Here is a 23,198-nt window from a genome sequence, read left to right as displayed (position 1 = left end):
AAAATTAAACTTACAAAAAATTGTGCAGATTAAAATTTAACCTATTATTACTCATTACAAATTAAATAGGAGGCTGATCATTTATCAAAGAAATATATTTTTTCTAAGAAATGTCTCATACTTTAATATCCCCACTATAATTGAAGTAGTGGTTAGCACAAAAAATTGCAAAAAAGGAAGTGCCACGTGTCAAAAGCAAAAGAAGACGTAGCAATTCAAGAGAGTGCAATTCCACCGTAGCGGACTTGAAACTCAAGGTTTTATCAAAACACTAAAAACGAAACTGACAACAACATATAACTTCTTTCGATTCCGTCCCATAAATGGTTGTATTGTACCTGCGACCCCTTTACTTTCCCCTTTTTTTTCTGTTCATTTTCTCTCTCTTAACACACACACAGACACTTAGTTTCAGTGTCACTACAATTGAATGATGAATCAGGTTAGTGTTTTTGGTTTACTTTGTCAATTTTTGTGTTCTTTGATGGAATTTGTGTGTGGCATTGATGAATGGTGAAAAAGGGGTTGTGGAAATAGTGGAATTTGGTAGTAAAAATGAAGTCTTTATGATTGTGTGGCAAGTTGCTGGACTTAAAAGGGTACTTGCATGTTAAATTTCTGCTCAAGTTTTGATTTTTTGGTACCCCTTTTGAGTAATAGAGGTGAAGCGTTCAGAAAGTGACCATTTTTATGTTAATTGAATGATGATTCAGGTTATTGTTTTTGGTTTTCTTTGTCAATTTTTGTGTTCTTTGATGAAGTGTGTGTGGCATTGATGTAAGGTTAAAAGGGGCTGTGGAAATTGTGGAATTTGGAAGTAAAATGTAGTCTTTATTTTTGTGTTGTAAGTTGTTGTACTTGAAAGGGTACTTGCATGTTAAATTTATGCTCAATTTTTTATTTTTTGGTACCCATTTTGAGTAATAGAGGTGAAGAAAGAAACCATTTTTATATTGACTGATGAATCAGGTTAGTGTTTTTGGTTTTCTTTGTCAATTTTTATGTTGTTTGATGGAATTTGTGTATGACATTGATGTATGGTTAAAAGGGGTTGTGGGAATTGTGGTTTGGCAGTAAAGATGTAGTCTTTATTTTTGTGTTGCAAGTTGCTGGACTTAAAAGGGTACTTGCATGTTAAATTCTGCTCAAGTTTTTATTTTTTGGTAGCCCTTTTGAGTGATAGAGGTGAAGAATTAAGAAAGAAACTATCTTTTTATTAATTGAATGACACACACACAGAACTCTCTACACTCTCATTACAGTTGACTGATGAATCAGGTGAGTGTTTTTGGTTTTCTTTTTCAATTTTTATGTTATTTTTTGTACATTTTGTATGACATTGATGTATGGTGAAAAGGGGTTGTGGAAATTGTGGGATTTGGCAGTAAAAATGTAGTCTTTATTTTTGTGTTGCAAGTTGCTGGACTTAATAGGGTACTTGCATGTTGAATTTCCGCTCAATTTTGATTTTTTGGTACCCTTTTGAGTAATAGAGGTGAAGGATTAAGAAAGAAACCATATTTTTAATAATTGAATGAGAGAGAGAGTTTCACTCTCTACATTCTCATTACAGTTGAATGATGAATCACGTTAGCGTTTTTGGTTTTCATTGTCAATTTTTATGTTCTTTCTTGTACTATGATTGTGCCTATGTGGAATTTGTGCAAGACATTGATGTATGGTTAAAAGGGGTTGTGGAATTTGTGCGTTTCGACAGAAAAATGCAGTTCTTTTGTATGGCAAGTTACTGGACTCGTGCATGCTAAAATTTCTGCTCAATATTGGGTCTTTTTTAGCGCTTTTTCCGTACTTTAGATTAACAGTGGTGAAGAGATAAACCATCTTTTTATTTATTGAATGACACACACTTCCACTCTACATTCTCACTATAATTGTTTCTCTTTACTGATGAATCAGGTTAGTATGTTTGGTTTTCTTTGTCAATTTTTATGTTCTTTCTTGTACTATGATTGTGCCTATGTACAGTACATTATGTAATTTGTGCGAATTTTGGAAGACATTAATATATGGTTAGAACGGTTTGAGGGAATTTGTGTGTGTTGGCAGAAAAATGTAGCCTTTTTTTTGGTGTTGCGAGTTACTGGACTCAAAAGGGTTCATGTATGTAGAAATATCTGCTCAATTTCATTTTTTTGCTACCCCTTTTTCCTAAATTTAGAGTAAATTGATAGAGATGAAGGAGGAAACCATCTTTTTATTGCTTAGTAGAGTTTTTCAGTTGTATGTGCTTGAAAAAGCATTTGAAGCTTGGGGTGTCAATAATTGAATGACACTTATTTACTGATACATTGTAGAGTTATTTAAGTCTTTACCCCATGAATAAACAACGTGATTAATGCACAATGACACTCGATAAAATAGCATAGAGATCAACTAAGAAGAATACATTGTAGATAAAAAAAAATAGCACTGAGAAATTCCTTCTTGAAGTGCATTCCTTCCTTGGAATTATGGAGATCTTTTTGTCTTTCTATGGAAGTTTTAGGCTCCATCCAAAGTACATGAAATTTAAGGGGTGTTCTCAAAACGTTTCCTTTTTTGGGGACATTGTTCAACTTGTGTTTCCCTATTTTCCTTTCCAAGACTGTCCTTTTAAGTTTCCTTTTTTCGCGAATGAAAAAGATTAAGGTTGAAAGCTCTCTTCCAGAGCATTTCCCTTTCTGAAGATGCATTGCTCAACTTGTGTTTCCCTATTTTTCCTACATCCCCTATAACTTCCCTATCACCCAAGCAGTGGCGTACACAATTTTTTCGTCAGCAGTGTCCCCTTTTAAAATGAGAAACAATAAATAAACTAATGTAACGCCCTATTTTTTTTTTGATAACCGAGAAATCCATCTGTCACCCACCCTTTGGACCAATCACAACCTTCTAAACTCGGTGGATAATGGGCCCGCCCCTCTACCCTTCTCCACTTAAATATCGGGCTTCGCTTTGCATGGTGTGGGGCTGGAACCTACGACCTAAGCCACAAATCCTCCACCTTTTGCCACTCGAGCTAGGCCTTGGGGGCAACTAATGTAACACCCTATTAAAAAAGAATGAAATACAAATAAAACACAATTCACGGGTACTATTGTTTCTTTTCTAAAATAATAAAAAAATACTGTAACTTTTTCTTGATGAGTTTTCCTTTTTTGACATGTACTTAAAATCACCTCAGTAGAAATTATAGTACTAAATATCTTTTTATATAGGGCAGCAAATGATCAGTAAATAATTTATGATTCATTGAATTTCATAAATTGTTCTTAATCGATTTTATTGGTGAGAAAGAATGATAAAGGGAAAAAAACATAAAAAGGACCAAAACAAAAGCCCAGTTTTTCAAAATGAGGCCGTGTATAAAATGTTACATTGAGGCTATGCAGATTCGACCACACAACCTTATTTGTGGAAATGAAACTCCAAACCAACAGAGCTACTTGTCACTTTACTCAATATATCCTTTGTGTTATATATATATGTATAATAGTAATAATTTCCAATGAAGCTGTGTCACGTGACACCCCTTCGACCTTACTAAATCCGCCCCTGCACCCAGTCAAAGAAAAGCAAGGCTGGGAGCTTGTTTTTGGTAGCCCCTTCTGTTGGGCTGAGAAATGGAAACACATACACTTGAACATGTTAGAGTATAATTGTACCCAATAAGTTGATTGTTTTGGTCCGTGGAACAGAATGACTTTGCAATTCGCGAGGGGTAAAAACAAACTCGATAAAGATAATGTTTTTCCATAAGTTTGAGAAGAGTGAAATGCTTAAAATGGTAAAAGGGAAGGATAATTTACTTTGCCGATTTATCCCAAAAAAAAAACAAATAGACTGCTAATTACCATGTAACATTCCTGTCGTTCTCATTTTGAAAATGACGTAAAAGAGTTCACGATTGGCAGGGTTATTAGTGAATCGTGGCGACTCTAGATGAATTCTCTCAATGATTTGCAATTTTGAAGTCTTTACGGATTCAATGGTTATTTGGTGCAAACGCTATTTATTTTTAAGGCTAATTTCTTAAATTTGTTGCACCTGTCTCTAGGATGTTCAACGCTAGCTCAAAGATTTTGGGACTGTTGCTCATTAAAGCTTACAAGTTTTTTGATTGTGTATCTTTCTTGCGTTCATTTTTATTTTCTTAGGACAGTTTTTGAAACATTGGTTTTAAAAAATATTTCACAATAAACCCACTTACCTAAATACTGCCCTTGATGTATGACCTGCCTACACAGTGTCGCTGACACAAATTCTTTCACCGATGAATATTGTGTATGTTCCGAGAAATAATGAAACAGGAGAGGAGATGGAAATAAAGTTTACCTATCTTACACCTAAATGCTTTTACAGGCACATATTAGACATCTATCTATGTTGGACATAAGTCTGTTAGAATGTTCCGCATTGGTTGATCCTATGTGGTTTGTGAGCTATTGCATAGGAGCGGGGGTTTTACCCTGTGCGCACCCAAAGGGTAGTGGCTGCGGGTTTCCCTTGTTATCAAAATAAAAAATAAAAAATAAAAAAATGTTCCACATTGGTTGAGGGGATGGGTTATTGTCTCCTTATATGGTCTTGAACAACCCTCCCTAATGAACTAGCTTTTTGGGTTGAGTTAGACACAACATTGGTTGAGGTATGAGTTGGTGTCTACTTATGTGGTTTTTGGGCATGAGCCAGCTTTTAGTGTTGAGTTAGTCCAAGGTTCTTTTTCTTTTTACTTAATCTGCTACATATATGCATGTATTTACCTTAGTCTGAGAAAGTGTCCTAAAATTTTTCCATCTGTGTTTGCAGAATTCAGCATATCGAAGTGGTTTTGCTTCTCTAGGGGTCTGGTTTGATGAATCAGGTACTTACTAATGCATTTTCAACAATATACTAATTTGCACTGTGGATGCTTTGTGCTGGTGCAAATGTTAATTGTCTCATTGTTTAAGAGTCTCAAACTACTTGTTACTTCACATGAACTAGTATATTCCTTGTTAAGTTGCTTTGTTTTTCCCTTGTCTTGCTTATGTGATTCAGATTCTTTTTTCCGTTTATAATTGATGTGGATACACTATATAGGCTTTTCTCATTATCTTGTGTTACTAATTTATTATGATCTAAGGAAGTCATTACCTTGTTCTTTCTTGTTAATCCAGATGAATATGAAATCTTGGTACATTGATTGTTCTGTTTTGGGATTTAATGGCAGCTGGAGTTCTGTCTATTTTGACAGTTACTTAGATTGACCAAGGTGGTAAGTTTGACACCCGAACCTGCATTGGTGTTCTAATAGGCAGTTCAGGTGCCACAATTTGTGATTCCAAGCTTAATGTATATGCAGAGAGGAATTGCTCAGTTGTAATGGTTTATAGATGACCCCATAAAATCAATTACTTAAAAAAAGGAGGCTAAATAGCATACCTAGTCAAATATGTTCTGTTTAGTTTTTTGTATGTCTGATGATAGTATCAGCTATCGGGTTCTTTTGGTTTTTGGTTGCTAATTTGTTACTTTACTGTAAGTTTGATTTTATGTACCAACAAGGGTTGTGGTGGAGTGGTAAGTACTCCTTCATCTGTAACTAGAGATCTCGGGTTCGAGTCCCCTTGGGTACGGAGTCGCCTTTGTTAGGGAGCGTTGTACCCCCCAATGTGGGACTTCTTGGCGCGAATCTGGATTTAGTCGGGCTCCAATGTGAGTACCGGACACCAGATGGGAAACCAAAAAAAGAAGAAGTTTGATTTTATGTAGTGTAATCTTATATATTTTTAATTTTCTGCAAGTCGCTAGAGATGAACTTCACTCTTCTAGATGTAGATGTATTGTGACTCATGCAACAAAAAGCACAATTTGAATTCATTCCTGCAGCATGATTCCAATTCTTATCCGCCATAAAAAAGGAAACAGAATCCAATCCTTGTGCAGAGTGAATATTATGTACTGAGACCTCAGACCAGCATATCTCATAAAAAGAATTACTCACCATGTCTTGATGATTTGTTTTTTTACGTTTTTTGTGGTATTGTAATTACTGATTCTTAGCTCATAGAAGATGAACCTGTTATTCATCCTTTAGAGGATGATAAAAATTTTCCTGTATGTTGCTTGTAGAAACCCGTGATGATCATGCTTCTATCTCTGGTGTCTTGCGTTTTGATGAGAAGAGGGTATTAAAGGGCATGGAAAGGAAAGGTGCTTTGTACAATATAGGTATGTCATCTCAGGTTTTTCTTTAATCCTTGGGAAGATGGTCGCTTTGGCGTATAGTATAATATATAATATAGCCCTTAGTTTTTTACTGTTATATCTGTTTATCTATAATTATGCTATGATCACTTCTAATAGTTCCTTTTTGTGGTTCTCAGGTTCCAGTATAGCATCTAAAAGGGAAAATGAAATTAATCAAGATGTATGTGAGCTTCTCTTTCGGTTAAATTGCTGTTTTTGATAATGGAATGTGTCTAATCTAGTTACTAATTTCTTATGCTTAAAGAAATTTTCCGCATCTGTTAACACTTTTATCCCATATGTTTTTTGCTTTTCCTAGTTTTGTTTGGCCCAATCAGGAATTTAGAACTTCGGTCGCAAGTTTATGTTATTGTTGTCCCCCATTTTTGCATATCAGAATAAAAAGCTGTTGTCCCCTATTTTCCTTTTGGAAGAGCCTGTATCTTTTTGTACCTCTGTAATACCTTATCAAGTTTGACTCGCCCTTCCTTCCTTTTATGCATATGGAGAAGTTTGTGTCACCTTTCTTTCCTTTTATGCATATCAAGAAGTTTGTGTGGCCTTTCTTTCCTTTTATGCATATGAAGAAGTTTGTCTCGTGTCTTGTTTAGCATTTTACCTTCCCTCTCTTCTAGTCTAGATATAGGTCTTGGAAGATGAGTTGATGGACTTCCTGAAGGCATGAAAGTGTACGGGATATTGCCTCTTTTGGATGAAGTACTAAATTTTAGTGATAGTTGGGAAATACTCTATACAAGTGGTATACCATAAGTAAAGAAACTACAATAACAGACGGTTCCCTACAAATGACACCGACTCATCATCTTTGCTGACAGGACCTCATGGTTCCACCAACGAGAAGGGACACGAGGCTATTCCTTAAGGGGTCGTTTGGTGTGAGAGATAAAATTAAATGGTCCCGGTATAAAATTTTAGGGTCTTCTTTGGTTGTCATTTTTGGGATAACTTGTCCCACCATTTATACCATAGTAATGGGATAAGTAAGTTATCCCATATACATGGTGGGATAAGTTATCTTAGGATAGTTAATCCCAAAATAATTGATTCTGGGATAACTTGTTCCCAACCAAACGACCCCTACGTGTATAAAATTATTTGCCCTTTAAAAGCGCTTCTATTTTTTTCTCTCGCTCCACACATGACACAACCCATATACGCGTGAGTGGAGCAACCTTCCACGCCTTATGTCTCCTCATTTGCTTCCCACAGCACCAGCTGAACATCTTCCATTGTACCTTACAAAAAGAAACACATCTTTGTCTAATTGAAAGAAGTATGATAACTTGATAATATAAAAAAGTATCCTGCTTTAGGCATTTTGAAGACTAGGTGCACTGAAAATTTGTTTAGTTGGACCANCGTGAGTGGAGCAACCTTCCACGCCTTATGTCTCCTCATTTGCTTCCCACAGCACCAGCTGAACAACATCTTCCATTGTACCTTACAGAAAGAAACACATCTTTGTCTAATTGAAAGAAGTATGATAACTTGATAATATAAAAAAGTATAGTCTAATGAATGAATATCCTGGTTCAGCTAAAGGAATATTTTGATTGAAATGTTGAGTACTATGGAGTGTCAGTAGTCTTGACTGTCAATTTGAGATGGACGCACTGTATGGCTCTTTTTTTGTCCCTAGGAGATTAAACACAGCTCCACCAATATGCTGCAGTTAGACATCAATGTTTTTTTCTTCAAAGTTCAAATTGCTTTGACATTCTGATGTATAACAAAGTTGCTTCGCAGATCTTGAGTAGATTTCTTTTTCTTTTGTCGTTGGAATCCGCAAGTTGTTTCCTATTGCTCTCTGAATCGTTTGGTTGTGGGAGTTCCTTTCCTGTGCATGTTGGCTGTTTCGAGGGGCGTTTTTTTGTTTTTCCTTCAATCATTACTATCTTTAGATCTTTGTCTTTGCTGAATTACCTGGTCACCGTGCCAGGTCCTTGATCTAAAGCGAAGTCAATTTGAAGCTGGAAAAATTCAAGCACAAAATGATCTTTCTCCTCCATGTGAAGATTATTTGTTAGGTAAACAGTTTTCGTAAGTTATGTTCTTATTATTAAGAAAAAATATTGTACATCAAGTAGAACTACAATTCTTTCTGGTCTTCTTGGAAACAGATATTGAATTTGCTGAAAGCATCACAAATCTGGATTATGGTTCAAGTAGAGGATTGCTGGACCCTATTTTAGAAAGTCAGATTCCATTATCTAGTTGTGATGGAACTGACACCTGTGGAATGCCATACTCTTCTGGATTAGTTGTGCAAGAATCTCAAAGTCAGAATGCTATGTTTGGCCTTACCAATTCAGAGATGCATGACCTTTCTCGTGACAAATGTGAAAGTCAGATGCTAGTTGAGTACAATGCTGTGAAATTCTCTACTGCTTTCAATCCAGGAGATATCAGCAATGTGGATGATGTGGCAGGCTTCTTTGCTGAAGCTGCATCTTCTGAGAAGATGAATGACAGCATGATTGACCATTCTGCGCTAACATCTAACGGAATTTCTTTTATGTCTAATGCTACACAAAATGAGGGGCAAGATATAAACTGTGAAAGCTTTGATATGCATGAATCCTCTGTAGTAAGCCCTCCAGTCACTTCTGAAGCAATAAACACTGACACTCCTGTCACTCAAAAGCGTCTGCGCAAGCCTACACGAAGGTATATTGATGAATCCTCAGATCTTAATGCTAAACGTCTTAAGAAAAGAGTAGAGGTTTCTACTAATGCACCAGAATCAAAGAATAAGCTTCTCAAAGTCAGATGTCAGAAGAAACCTCGTGCAGAATCTATGGAAATGGTATTGTTTTCTGAAGAGTCTTCTTATAAAGCTATTCAAGTGCCTTTTGCCTCTCTTGTGAACGAAGAATGTGATGATTGGGATGCATCCAATGCGACACAGGTACACTCCAAAATTTTTTTGAAACAAAATGTGTAATTTCATTTATGTGATCCTTGCACTGCATCCATGTATAAGCACATTAAAATTTAAAGGTGCCCTTACTAGGCTAGTTGTATAATTTCGGTCATGCAAGTCAGTTCAGAAATAACATTCAACCACCATCTTTGTTGACAATTTATTCAAAACTCAAAATGAATGAGAGTTGATGTAACACCGTGCTTGCTTGAAATTTTTTGGTGGTGAGTTCAGGTACTTTTTGAAAACAAAGGGTGATCTTCCATGTCAATTTGTTATTGAGCATATCGTGATACCCTCCATACTTCCCCGTATCTTTTTGCAACTTTTTAATCACGTTTTAATCTTCAGCTAGTATTTTCCTTGACATAAAAGTTGATCACCTTGAAGGTTTTCAAACCTCACAAGGAGGAGCCTCATAAGGAGGCTACTACAGTAGTGAATTATAAAGATGATGTTGTTGCACCAAAGAAGTTGGATCAAGATGGTGTGCGGAGGAAACATCACAGGCTCTGGACTGTTTCAGAGGTCAGAAAGTTGATTGATGGAGTTGCCCAATATGGAGTTGGAAGATGGAGTCATATAAAGAAGCTTTATTTCTCATCTTCTGTTCATAGAACACCTGTGGATCTCAAGGTAAGCACCATGGCCACTATCAGGCATTCTTCAACCAGATGAGTCAAGAAAAACCATGCATCATCTAGTGTTTGCATGCTACTTACCTAAAGGTGGTACTCTGTTGCTAAAACGTCTTGCAGGATAAATGGAGGAATCTTCTTAAAGCAACTTATCTACAGAAACAAAGCAAAACAACGGTGAGTATTCATTTTTTAAATTTGATTAATGATGCTTGATGTTTGCTGTGAATCATGGGCCTTTTAAACTTGATGCAATAGTTTCTTTCTGTTTTGTCATAGAATTACTTTGTATGTATAGCCATCATATATTCTGAGGACATGACCCTAGATAAGAAGTTTTGGAGGCTTAGGAGATTAGGGGAGAAGGTTAGCCATGTGTTGTAGTACTTTTCCAAGGGAGAAGCAGGGAACTGGTCTCCTTCTCATCTTTTAGTATTTTTATCTGGTATTCACATAGTATCTTATTTTTCAGTTTTACTACTACAGCTTACTTCAATTGCTTTGTGTATCTTGCTATTTTGTTGTTATTTTCCTTTCTTTCTTAGAGGGTCTACCAGAAACAACTTTTCTAGTCCACGGAGGTAGGGGTAAGGTCTGTGTACATTTTACCCTCCCCGGACCCTCCACTTGTGGGATTACATTGCGTATGTTGTTGTATAGCCATCATAATTATTTGTTTTGAAAATTTTTGTTTGTGTTTGTGCGCACAAGAGTCATAGTAATACTAAATTATGTTGGTGAAATCAGATTGTTGTATAGTGGAGTGTAATTGAGTATAATTTCCACCTAACTTATTTATTCATGTTTAGTTGCATTTTCGGTTTCAAGTAGCATGAGTTGAACTCATCAAAGTTAGTAGGAAGCTTAACGCTCAAGAATCTATTGCCTATATGCTGATTTTGGTATATGTTGTTTAGTCCAGCCACTTCGTTTGATGGATAATATAGCGACGTGTAGTGTTTTGACGTTCTTCAAACTTTCCCCTTATTCCAGAGGGCTTACTTTTCTCATATGATATTTGACCGGATTATCATTGATACAGGAAAAGGGTAAACATAACCTGTCTTGGCGACCTTTGCCAAAGTCTGTCCTGCATCGAGTCAGTGAACTGGCCAACATGCATCCATATCCAAGAAACCGGAGGTGCAAGAGTTCCCGTTCTCCATGTGCCTCATCTTCTCCTGAACATTCTAACAGTACTAACATCCCGTGACGACCCGAACTGTTCATCCGGAGATTCGTTGAGATTTCTTTTGTGAAATTCCTCTCCTATGCATAGTTACAGGAGTAACATCTGGTGATAACCCAATTTTACGTTCAAATATTGGTTTTGAGCTCTCTTATACCAACTCGCTGCATAGTTCGTGTATAGAGCAGCTTCATTTCAAGTGAAAAAAGGTTCTGTATAATTTTCATTACCTCTAGAAATGCAATTGTCACATCTGTAAACTTTTTTTGTATTTCCAATTGATACAAGTGACTATGATTCAGCATTTTGTGTATAAGGTAGTATATAAAATAGTTTGTGACATCGCGCTGATTCCTCATTTACTGCTTCAAAATTTTGTGGAAAAATTGGGAACATAAGGAAATTGATTTGTGGCACATCTTTGCTCAGTATTCCACATTAAAGTACCAATTTGGAAATGGAAAGTTGGATTGGAAGGGCTGCATCATATTGAGATGTCGATTCGTTTTTCGTGCCCAGATGGAAAATTTGTTAACCCTATTTACACTTTTGGTTGATTGATTTAGTTTTAAAGGAAAAGAAAAAAAGTGATCTCTATGTGACATATAACTAAAGAACCTACAAGTTTGTGTTCTATTTACAAAGTTCCTGTGTTATCTTTTACTGATAACAATAGCATACCCAATGTAATCTTCACAACTAGAGCGGAAGAGAATAACGTATACACAAATTTTATTCCTATTTTGTAAAGGTAGAGACTTATTTTTTATTGATGTCGTGTGAAAAAAGTCAATTTTGTATGAGGGCAGGTAAATTAAAGGAGTAAAACACTTTTTATTAGGATTCACAAATTTACATTGAGTAGGTACATTAAGGGATAAAGCGCTTCATATGAAAAGTTTCTCCCTTCGCGTTTAATATACCATAGACGGAAGGTAGTTACACTCATATAGAAGATGGAAAGACAAACACACACACATACATAGTTTCTAATAAATATAACATCATTCATATATAGTTGCAAGACATACAAAGTTCAACCTCTTCCGTTATCACTATTTTCACCAGCACCACCACCATCACCAGTTGCTGCTCCACTAGAAGAGTTGTCTCCTCTCTGACTGTAATATTCTCTTGGTATGTTATGATGGTTATCTACATCGCGATCGGGGTACATATACTTTTTCCCTACACCAAATCCCACTCCATTGTCCATTATATGTTCTTCATGTCCCCTTCCTCCCATCAAGGCTTTTCTAGGATATGCCTCTCCCAAGCAAGAACAAAACATGACTATAATCAACATAAACACTAAGAATTTCCTCATGTTGAAACACAGTAACTTCATATATTAGTCTAAGATAATATGTCACAACTCCCAAAAAGGAAAAAAAAAGGATTAAGGAAAGAAAATATTGCTCGAGAGTTTGTGTTATGGAAGTTAAACTCTAGAAATTTATGTTTCTAAGTTTAGGTTATATAAAGATTTTTTTGTTAATCAGTTAGGTTATACAAATGGTGTGAGATGTATGTGTTGGTTTTTATGGGGTCTCCACCATAAAAGAAGATCATAAGTGGGTTTTAAGATATATATACTCGTCAGTGTAAGAAATTTTTACATAATCAGATCATATTTTACGTTTATATATTATAACAGGTGATCTGTTTTATTTTTAAACATGTTAAGCAAGTTTATTTGTAGATATTCCTTGAGTGAGTTCGTAAAATGTAATTTATTTTTTACACTGATGGTGTATATATTTTTAAAATATATTTTTTCTACAAAATGAAGCAGCCTAAATAGGGAAAACCCACATAAGGAAGTGGAATTGGTGGACTTTAGTGAAGTCAACAGAAGCATCATTAATTTCCATTATTAGTTGCCTTTCACTATTATTATGATTTATGATTAACCTACAATAATAATTATGAGCAAAGTCCGGTTCGACTATATAAATTTTCATTATTTTTTCATTTAAGCTTTAATTTTTATTATGAATTGATTATTGTTACTGTCAAGATAACCTCTCGTATCTTTTATCTGAATTTGAGAGATGAGATCGATAATGTGAACAAGTTTACGCGAAAGGGTACTTACTATTTAAGTATAAGGTGAGTAGAGTAAATTTATGCGCCACTGCCTATGGAAAATGATAAATTGCTTTATTTTGGCCTAACCCAAATTTATAGAAAAAAATACTTTTTTTTTTGTAGTTGAAGAAATGTGGTGGATTACATTATCTACAGTTTTTAGCACTTAAATGCACACAGAGACACATATTTATATATTTTTTTATAATATATACATAGTATGGGTAAAAAAATAGATTCAAGATTTAAACTTTAAAAATTCAAGGTTTCACGACTATGATTTCAAATACTAATAACTAAGTTAGATATTAATATATATGCACATTAAATAAATTTCTTAATATATTTAAAATTTGATCGAACTCATAACTTATACTATAAATCCGCCCCTCATGAACACAATCAAATGTTAACATATTAGATTGAACCAATTACTGAACGTAAGCAAACTTGGTGGAAACATATCCCACCAGCTACAGAACTTTTACCCACCAACTTAAGAGTAACTTTAGAGTTCGGCGTTAAAACAGACATTTTTGTAAAGCCAATAAATTAAAATGAGTTGTCAAGAAATCTTATATCGGAAGAGATTGTTCATACCACATTGTGTGAACTGTCAATAAATTCAATGGATGTTCCTTTTGCTACATTTTTTTTAAAAAAAAATTAAGCTCGCCACAAAAATTGAACGGATAGACTCTATTTTTCTCTTAAGTTCATTATTCTTTAATTTTCTTAAGGGATGTGTAAAAGAGAAACACGATAAATAATTTGAAAATGGAATAACTTTCTTGATAGAGAAGAGAAAGCTTGACAAGAAAGTCTCGTTGAAAGTAGAAACTCAGAACATGACGACTAAGACTAAACTCTGGTAACGCCGAAAATATAGAATGATTTTCATTATTTATTAGAGCATGCACACGAATGGATTGTCATGATAAAATGAAGTGTTTGGTGAGGAAAATGATTGAATAAAAATGCAACAAAATCCTTTGAATCTCTACTGATTTTCTTGAGAACATGGATTGTCTCTTGGATCACATTGAGGGCTCTTGGGAAAAAGAAAAAAAAGAATGGGCACCTTACATTTTATTTTATTTTTATAATAAAGTTAATAACTATTATTTTTTGTGGTATCGAATTATCAATTGTACAAATAGGTGAAGAGGTCTGTAGACCAAAACAATCAATTTCGTGGAGAAAATGCAAACTCGTTGAAAATGTTTACGATCGATCGTCTCAAATTATATCTTAAATTAACATGGAACATGTTAAGCTAAGTTTTCTTCTATTGTTTAAATAAAAGATTTTATAAAACAAGAACGATAAAAAATCATAGAAAAAATTACAAAAGAAGAAAAAGAAAGTGACTCATTTGTCATAATAAAACAAATAAGATTAAAATATTTGAATCACAAAAAAGAAAATTAAAAAAATAAATATTAAAAAGGAGAAATACTCGATTTTCCTCGACAAGAAAGATTCAACGAAGATGTGCTAATGGAGTTACTTGTTTTTAATCTAGAAATTAATTATAATACTAACTAAATTTAGATTAAGATCATGCTTCAATTAATTACAACATTAGCAAAGTTGCTATTTTAATAAGAGAGTTGAGGGAGTTATCGAAATATTGATTTAATACAATTAGTAAAATATCGCAATATCGCTATAATTTTGTGTGTGAAATTCATCACGGCTTATAAAGACATTAATTAAAACCATAACATTATAAGTTACGAGTTCAATCAAATTTAATAATTTTAATTTTTTTATATCTATTAAAAAATATATAAATAACTTAAATCATGTGGTTATTTTTGGTGAATTATTTTGTAGTTAAAAAATTACACGGGGAATAGAAGTGCACGGGTCCAATCAAATCATTGTTCGAAATTAAATGTAATCTCTGTCTGAGTTGGCCGGTGGTATTTGTTTTGCATTTTATAATACTCTCTCTGTTTTATGTGAGGTAGTTTGATTCAACACGGAGTTTAAAAAAGAAAGGAAGATTTTTAAAACTTGTGGTCCAAAATGAATGATAGAAATTTGTGTAGATGTAAATCATTTCATTAAGGGTAAAATATATATTTTATAGTTAAATTACTACTTAATATAGAAATGTGTCATTTTTTTTTGTCTAACTAAAAAGGAAAATAAGTCACATAATTGGAACAGAGGGAGTAGATATTTAGCCGGTCAACTAAAAATATTTATATATCTCGTAAATTATACAAAAATAAATAAATATATTTATCGATTATTATTTTGATGAACGAATATACTGCTTCCGTAAAAATCTCTTTATCATATAACGATGAAGTGTTGCTCAACATGCTTGTTTGCTCCCTCTACCCCGTGGGCTTTTGGTGGTAGGCCCAATTCTTCATGTGCTCTTCATCACTCTTTCATCAATGCTCAACCCCACCCCCTACCCCACCATATCTTTTTTTTCTCCATAATATTGATATTTGAAATTCACTGATTTGATTAGTGTTGATACGTGTAATACAATAAGAATTTCTTTTTATTAGAAGTTTGTTCGTTTTTAAGAGTTATACTCGACACTTTTAATTAAGAAAAAATGAAGCTTATTTATCGCATCACATCAATCGATAGTCTGTGTTCCTTGTATAGGCTACTCTTTCATTTTTGTTTTATAGCTTCTTTTTCTTTTTCCTTCATGAATTGACTGATTACATAAAAACGTAATCCAATATCACTTAGTGCTAAAGAAAATCTTGAGGCAAATTCAGGATTCAAGTTAACTTGTGCGATATATTGCAATTTTTTTTTTTGATAATGAATATTGACTTAGAATAAATAAATATTTTCCAAAAGAAAAAAAATAAAATTGTAAGTAGTGGGTGTGGTGGCTATACTAGATTTTCAAGGTGTATATTCAATTCTTTTTTAACTAAAGAACATCAAAAAATTATTTTAGCAATTTAGGTCACTTTATATAGGTGTCTTTTGCTTAATTATTAAAAAAATATTCAAGGATTTTTTTTATTAATAAATATTTAATATAACAATTTTTTTCTCTCTAAATATTTATATAATTAATTAAACCTAGATTTTGACTTTTTATTTTTAGTGCCCTTGCTTGGAAACTTCCTGAATATAATATAACCACCAAAGGTTTCCTCGATTAAGACACCATATTGTTGTGGTATGTTCCAAAATATCCATGCCTGTAGGTAGCAAGGCACATATGATGCTATTATAATATATATATTATATATATGAAAAAAAGTATATGATCATATATTTTTAGTAATATGTGACCAAATATTCTTTTACCTTTTAATAATGTTTTGTGTGTAGAGATCCCTCTTCTCCTTGTCCTTTATTTTGTTCTTCTTGTTTAAGTTAGTTTATATGGACCTCAATTTTATATTAATTTCTTACAATGTCTATATAAGATAATTTTATTTATCAAAATTAGGTAGATGATAAGAAATTAAATTGCATTTCTTGACTTGTTGACACTTCAATTATAATCTCTTGTGATTTTTGTCAACAACTTTATTAGACACTTAGCTAGGAGTGATGATATTACTTTCTTTGTTCCAATATACTTTTCTTATAGAAAATGTTACTTTTCTTATACTTAAAAATAATTTTCAACATATCCCAAATTGTTTGAGATGATTAATGATTTTAAGAGGTCCATTTCATGATTGGATAGTTAGATATTCATTTTACAAATGATTGATTAATTTGCAACTGAATATCTCTTCTTGTGTGGTCAGCGTTCACATGTCCATAAATTAATTAACACTTTGAGATGCACAATGTACGTACTTTGTCTTTAGAGGATGAATCCACTCTGGCTACTGCAACTATATCAACATCAAATTTATGAACAAACACCAAAAATCATTGGAGATGGGTTTTCTCTGACTCTCACACCTCAAAATTTGTCAAGGTTGAGAAAAAAATAACCACGTAACTATGCGAACGAGGGTCTGTTAATAACAACTCACATGACTAAGTATGTCGTTGTTATTGGAAGTGTGGTCGGGGTTGGATAATCTCTTACTCTATTTTCTAGAAAAACATATAAGCTTAATATAACTTGATAACGTAAAAATTCTTTAATCATGGCAAACAAAAGACTAGAGAATAAAGGAAGTTAGAATAAGCAGATACATCCCCTCGAAATCACTGCAAATATACTGCAACCTGCAAATGTCCAGTATTTTTATATTTCTCCACTTTAAGTTTGTTCCATCATGCATCATCAGATACAAAAGTTCCTCAAAATACTATAGTCTATACATGCAATATATTAAAATTTGGAATATTTAATGTCAGAGAAAGTTATGTGGCTACATAAGGATTACCTCTGCTCTGTACGGCAGTGCTCTCTTTTCAAGATGATAATTTGAGCAAACAAAAACAAAAACTGCGTCTTCATAAATAAATGGAACTTTGGTTTATTCTTTTCTATACTTGTATTTAATGAACAAATTATTGCTAATTGAATGATATACACCATAAATGAAGTTCATCATTGTCATAAGCCACTATTATACAGTGGTGAGGTTAAAAATTTCGATAAGGGTGTTCAAGAATACTATCAAAAGTAACATTTGACCTATATGCGTAGTATAGTTTTCATCGAAGAGTGTTCAACTAACTACCCTTCGACATACGTAGCTTCACCCCTGACTATTAACCCCATTTCTTCCTGATTTCTTGATCATTCAAAGTTTAACAGAAACATGATTCAAATATCCACAACTTATTTCTTATCTAATAAGATGGAGAAGAAGAACAAGTGGGAAATGGCCATAGCACTGTGTCCAAGAAGCTTTAATCCCAATTCATCTTTCCTATCTTATCTACTCAATTCACCATTGTGGGGTCTAAATATTCAAGAGTTCAACAGATTATTTATCTGGCATCACTCCCCACCCTGGGACATAACAAAGAAAGAGAGAGTGATAATACAGATTTTTGTGGCACAATCTGTACATGTATATTGACTTCTAAATTATGCAATGTATGTTCGTACATGATCGTATAAGGATGAATTATCATTAAAGAAAGAAACAGCTATGCACACGCATTAGTCACACTTATAGTTTGCCAGTTGCCAGCATTTAATGTTTAATAAAATATTGGAACTTCCCAAACTATTATATATATATATATATATACCTGTCTCAGTCTCTCAGACAACACCACTATACTCTCTCTTCTCCCTTCAGTTTTTATCATAGTGGTCCAATTCCTGCATATGAAAATGATGGACAGTAAGTTTCTCAAGGCATGCCAAAATAAATGGCAAACGATGGGTGGCAAAGTCATACCTTCATCAGCTTGCTGCGATAAATGCTGCAAATGGACTATGTGGCCTTTTGAAAAAGAAGAGAAGTCTATCCCAAGGGATGTTCCGAAAGGTCATGTGGTAGTTTATGTAGGGAAGTACCAGAAGAGATTTGTAATCAAAATTACCTTGCTAAAGCATCCGCTCTTCAAGGCATTGCTGGATCAAGCTCAAGAAGTTTATGAATTCACTGCTGATTCGAAATTATGGATCCCCTGTGATGAGAACATATTCAATAGTGTCATTAGATGTGCTACATTACCAGAAAGTCGACGTATCTCAATCTGCTTTTGAAGGTCCAAAATCACAAAGCATGTAATTGTAATTCATCTATGATGCTTAACTCATTGTTTAGAATGTTGACATCTATAAATTCATAACCTGTTGTATACTATTGAATATAAATTCATTACCATTACCTACGAAGTTGAGCATTACTTCTTTATGCAAGAAATCACAAGTCATTTTATTTTATCATTTAATAGATTGCAACAACTACAAGTATCTAATAACAATCTGCAGAGCAAGAAGCTAAATTGAAGGCACAAAGCCTTTATACGCCACATCCCAAATCAGTCGAGCACTGACAACCAACAATTTGGCATTGAGATAAACTGCACTGAAGTTAGTAGACCAAAATATACGTCAAACTGTCACATTCTCAGAACACAGATTTGTAAAGCAACTCAAGATGTATTACTTTATCAGAGTTCCAGGTAGAGAAAACTGGCATAAACATTTATGGCAAGAGAGGAAGCATCCATCCATTTGAAAAAGGGCAACAGAAAAAAACAAGTAATACAGCCGAAAGTTGAATAAAGCATCAGACATACAGCCCAACGGCTCCACAGAGATATTAATCAACAGGACAATAATGTAGCAAGGAGTACCTCCAAGATAGAGGAGGTTAAACAGTCTCAATGTTGTACCAGATCCAAGATCTTGACAGTGCGGCGATAAGACTCTTTCTTCTTACCAAACATTCCGTTCCACCTAACAAGCTCGAGCAAATCTGCAAATCACAAACTCATTCTAGGTTACAGAATAGAGATGCACAATATATGAAACCCACCCACTTACCCACACACCAACTTCTATCTTATAAATCAAATATACAACTGCTTAAGAGTATTACGAAGAAGTAGTCGGGTAAATCGACATTCAGAAATTGAGCATTAGCCCAACTATTGAAGCTGTTCATCAACAGTTTCCAAGACAAATTTTGAACTACTGAACAGTTCAATGAATGCTTAGCTATTCCTTTACTGTCTGGAGATCCAGCTGCACAAAAGAATATTGAGCAAAGAAAACTGTTTAATTTCTTCATCCTGAGGACTTTATAGATAACGTTTGGTCCCTGAAAAGGAGAGACACTGTCAACACGACCAATTAAGAAAAAAAAAAAAACTCAACCGAGAAGCTCTAGAAAACTAAATCAGCTTACATGGCTGCAAGTTAACCGACTTCATTAAAGGGATCAGAAGTGGTTACCAATACATAAGAAATTCATCATCTAGGTAACATCAGTTTGATCCCTACATTTACCTTTCAAAATATATGAGCGCGACAAATTCAGATCTCAGCCTTTTAAATAACCAAATATCCATTTGAAGCAAGAGCATTCTGCATGTAGGAACTTCTTAATGGAATGAACTCAAAATAGAAACTACATGCTGTTGAAGTACTGAAATTACAATTCCTTATGAAAAGTACTGAAGTTACTAATAGCCTCGGAACTTAGATGAGGAAAACTTAACAAGTATCATATATTCATCAAAAACAGAACTTGTTCAGTAATTTGATGATCTCATAGAGCAGACATCCAAATATTAAATTTTGCATGTGCCCGCTTATCTTGTATTCATATACATGACACAACAGTCTAAACCCTGTCATTTGTACAATTTCTGGCATTTGCTCCTAACCATATGTAAACGTACTTTTTTAATCTCTGTCACATACGCTGTGATGATATACTGAAGACCAGTCCTTACATCCCCATCCCTTCATTTGACTACTACAACCTGCCACTGACATTACGATCCAAAAGCACCAGAAAATTATTCAACAATTAATTCCTTCATAAAAGTATTCTACAGATAATGTTCTATGCAATTATACTTCACGCAAAGCCACAATTGTGGCAAGGATATAAAAACCTCAACATTTCTGATGCCAAAAGCTATAGGGTATGATGTATCATGGTACTGAGTGAACAAAATCTGAAGTATTAGAGTAGGAAATATAACCGCGACAGAAGTGACTCCATCAATAGAACTAGAATTATTAATGAAATACTCAAAAACTAGCTTTTTATGGTGGTTACAGAAGACAATGGATCTCCTGAGATGCTGGAATGGCCTAATTGAAGGTGTTACGCAAAAGAACTGGTGGAAAGTCAAAAGAACTGGTGGAAAGTCATCTCTGCATGCATTTGAGGGACAGTTTGGGAAGAAAAGAATTCTAGGTATTTTGAGGATACAAAGAACGCTACACAGAGAATCAAATTAAATTGTATACTGTCTTTTCTTTTTCTTGGAGTGAAGGATGTTCTGTAAATGATAATGAATCCATACTTGATGTCATAGCATCCCTGTACGTTTTTGTTTAGTCAGGGGGGGATGCTTATGTTTTTTGCTCAGTCGTTTGGAGTTTGTATCTTGTTTTTACACCCATCAGCACCTTTTTGTGTTTAAATGAAAAGTTACCATTCTCAAAAAAATGGTGGTGGCGCAGAGCCAACTGACGTGCACCTCGAACCTGTTACCTGAGACTCGTGGTTCTCTTCCATTTCATTGACCACTATATCACACCCTTGGGTGAAAACTAGATATTTCTCAAACAGCTACGTACTTTCTCAAACATCAACTTCTTTATCTCTTAAATATCATTCTATTCCTCAGTTTATCTCAAATTATCACAAGAATGTGGCAATGGAACAATAGGAAACGTAAGCAAGGAATACTTGAAATTCCAATGACATTTGAGGGTATGTTCATTTCAAGGTACTGTGTTACAATACAGGAAATCTTCCAAATGCTGACCCACTTACATTCAACTAAATGCGGGAGTTTCTTTTTAACAAGTCAAAATAACTTCATTGATGATACACCAAGTGGATGTCACAACATATTGTGGGTTTACATCAAAGCTCCAAAAAGAACCATCCATCTATCTATACAATATATGGGGAATCCCTTCCACAACAAATGAGCTTTTCTAGGATGATTGATAAATCCCCAAGCACCAGTGGTGCAAGGTTGGAAACTCGGTGGATAATGGGTCTGCCCCTCTACCCTTCTCTTCACTTAAATACCAGCTTTTTGTCTGCGGCAAGTTCATACCCTTGACGTGTGCCTAACCCACACATCACAAGTAACGCTCTTACCACTAGACCAAAGCCCTGGGGACTTCCACAATAAATGAGCTTTTGATTATCTGTATTGGATGCTTGACCCCAATACATCTTCTACAATATTCATTTAATCCAAATCATCTAATAATTGCACGGAGGAGCGACGTTCCACAACTCCGTTTGCCTAGCACCTAGGCCATAATGAACTTAGAGTGCCTCCATTGCTGATGGAGAAGCTGCAATGGAACCAGTATATGGTCCATTTTCTGACCATTTTCCTTGGATAATAACTCTAGCTAACTACTATAGGTCTTCTACTTCTCAAGTTTATTGTCTTTATAATAACACTCCAAGTTGCACACTGCGTGAAAAAATCCAGCTTTATTAGGTGCCTCCATCTTCCACAGGGACCTCCACATGGCCTGAAGTCACTGACCATGATCAAGTAATCATAATATGACTTCATCGAGAACATCTTCATAGACAATCCTCTCTACAACACTTCTCTTTTCTATTTCAAAGATATAATTAAGCAAATAAAAGGCATGAAATCTCTTATAACTTAAAATTCAGATAAGATGGTTATACAATGTTAACAGTTTCAAACAATTGTTCGGTGAACCATGCTTACGGAAAAAGCTATAGGATCTTTGAAAAGCCACGATGACTACCACAACAGTTTCCCTCTTTCAGGCTTTCAGCAGTTTTGAGAGCTCACTGCCCAGCAAAGTAGATTAAAAAAGGCTTCAAGAGCTGCGATGAATCCTTTCTAAGAATCCCTCCATTGGCTGCCATGCAAGCTTGTCAGAGTACAATGTTACCAAAAGCAAAAGTCGAGTAAAGACGCTAAAATATGTTGGGTAACACATTAAGATATGCAGGGGCTTTAACTGCAGAACCCTGACAAATATTTGATGAAGAAAGGCTCACATGAAAAAGAAAATAGAAGTGCATATGTAAATCAAGAATAATAACTACAAACACGAACAACAATTATGAATAAAGAATTGAAAAAATTATAATCAAGCACAATATTTATTGTTATGTCCTTCAATATAGAACTCATGGGTGAGAATAAGCATGCCTTACCATTCTTGAGCAACCAGCCAAGAAAAGCATAATACTTTTTGAGGAACATTGTTTTTCCACATCTGTCTCCAAGACCAAGAGGGATCTGATCAGTCCCTTCTATTAGTAATAAGTTGTAGCAAATTTGACAGTGAAAATACCTTTGTTTTTTTGCTCTCCAGGTTACCTTGCCACTTTCATCATCTGATACACCTTAAAATGTCTCCAAATTCAAAATTTCTAACATCCTTACCATTTCCCAGTCATTTAAATTCTTTCTGAGCACCACATTCCAGCCACCTGTTTCCCTACATTGAACACTAAGCACCCATCTCTTCTAAGAA

At 34.4% G+C, this 23,198-nt stretch overlaps 2 protein-coding genes across 2 annotated transcripts; both read left to right on the top strand.

Moving 5' to 3' along the window:
* The first annotated feature begins 298 nt into the window (after positions 1-298).
* On the top strand, positions 299-11,303 carry LOC125871102 (uncharacterized). Its single transcript, XM_049551697.1, has 9 exons — positions 299-442; positions 4,810-4,864; positions 6,115-6,213; positions 6,369-6,412; positions 8,192-8,279; positions 8,373-9,160; positions 9,566-9,811; positions 9,934-9,990; positions 10,856-11,303. The coding sequence occupies exons 1-9, from the start codon at positions 431-433 to the stop codon at positions 11,024-11,026; spliced, it is 1,560 nt and encodes a 519-aa protein (XP_049407654.1). The 5' UTR covers positions 299-430; the 3' UTR covers positions 11,027-11,303.
* A 6,980-nt stretch (positions 11,304-18,283) lies between these two features.
* On the top strand, positions 18,284-19,369 carry LOC125871285 (auxin-responsive protein SAUR50). The gene has a single exon (XM_049551876.1). It carries the CDS (start codon positions 18,342-18,344, stop codon positions 18,723-18,725), a length of 384 nt encoding a protein of 127 aa, XP_049407833.1. The 5' UTR covers positions 18,284-18,341; the 3' UTR covers positions 18,726-19,369.
* Positions 19,370-23,198: the final 3,829 nt, after the last annotated feature.

The sequence above is a fragment of the Solanum stenotomum genome, chromosome 7, assembly GCF_019186545.1.
Source record: "Solanum stenotomum isolate F172 chromosome 7, ASM1918654v1, whole genome shotgun sequence".
NCBI lineage: Eukaryota > Viridiplantae > Streptophyta > Magnoliopsida > Solanales > Solanaceae > Solanum > Solanum stenotomum.
Note: the sequence above shows the minus strand (reverse complement) of the source record. Positions and strands in the feature narration are given on the sequence as shown.

Bases quoted from the DNA above. Each gene is read 5' to 3' on its own strand.
- LOC125871102 (XM_049551697.1), top strand. The intron at 6,413-8,191 runs GTATGTGAGCTT...TCACCGTGCCAG, and splicing joins AAAATGAAATTAATCAAGAT to GTCCTTGATCTAAAGCGAAG. The intron at 9,991-10,855 runs GTGAGTATTCAT...TCATTGATACAG, and splicing joins AGAAACAAAGCAAAACAACG to GAAAAGGGTAAACATAACCT.
- LOC125871285 (XM_049551876.1), top strand. From the start codon at position 18,342: ATGAAAATGATGGACAGTAAGTTTCTCAAGGCATGCCAAAATAAATGG.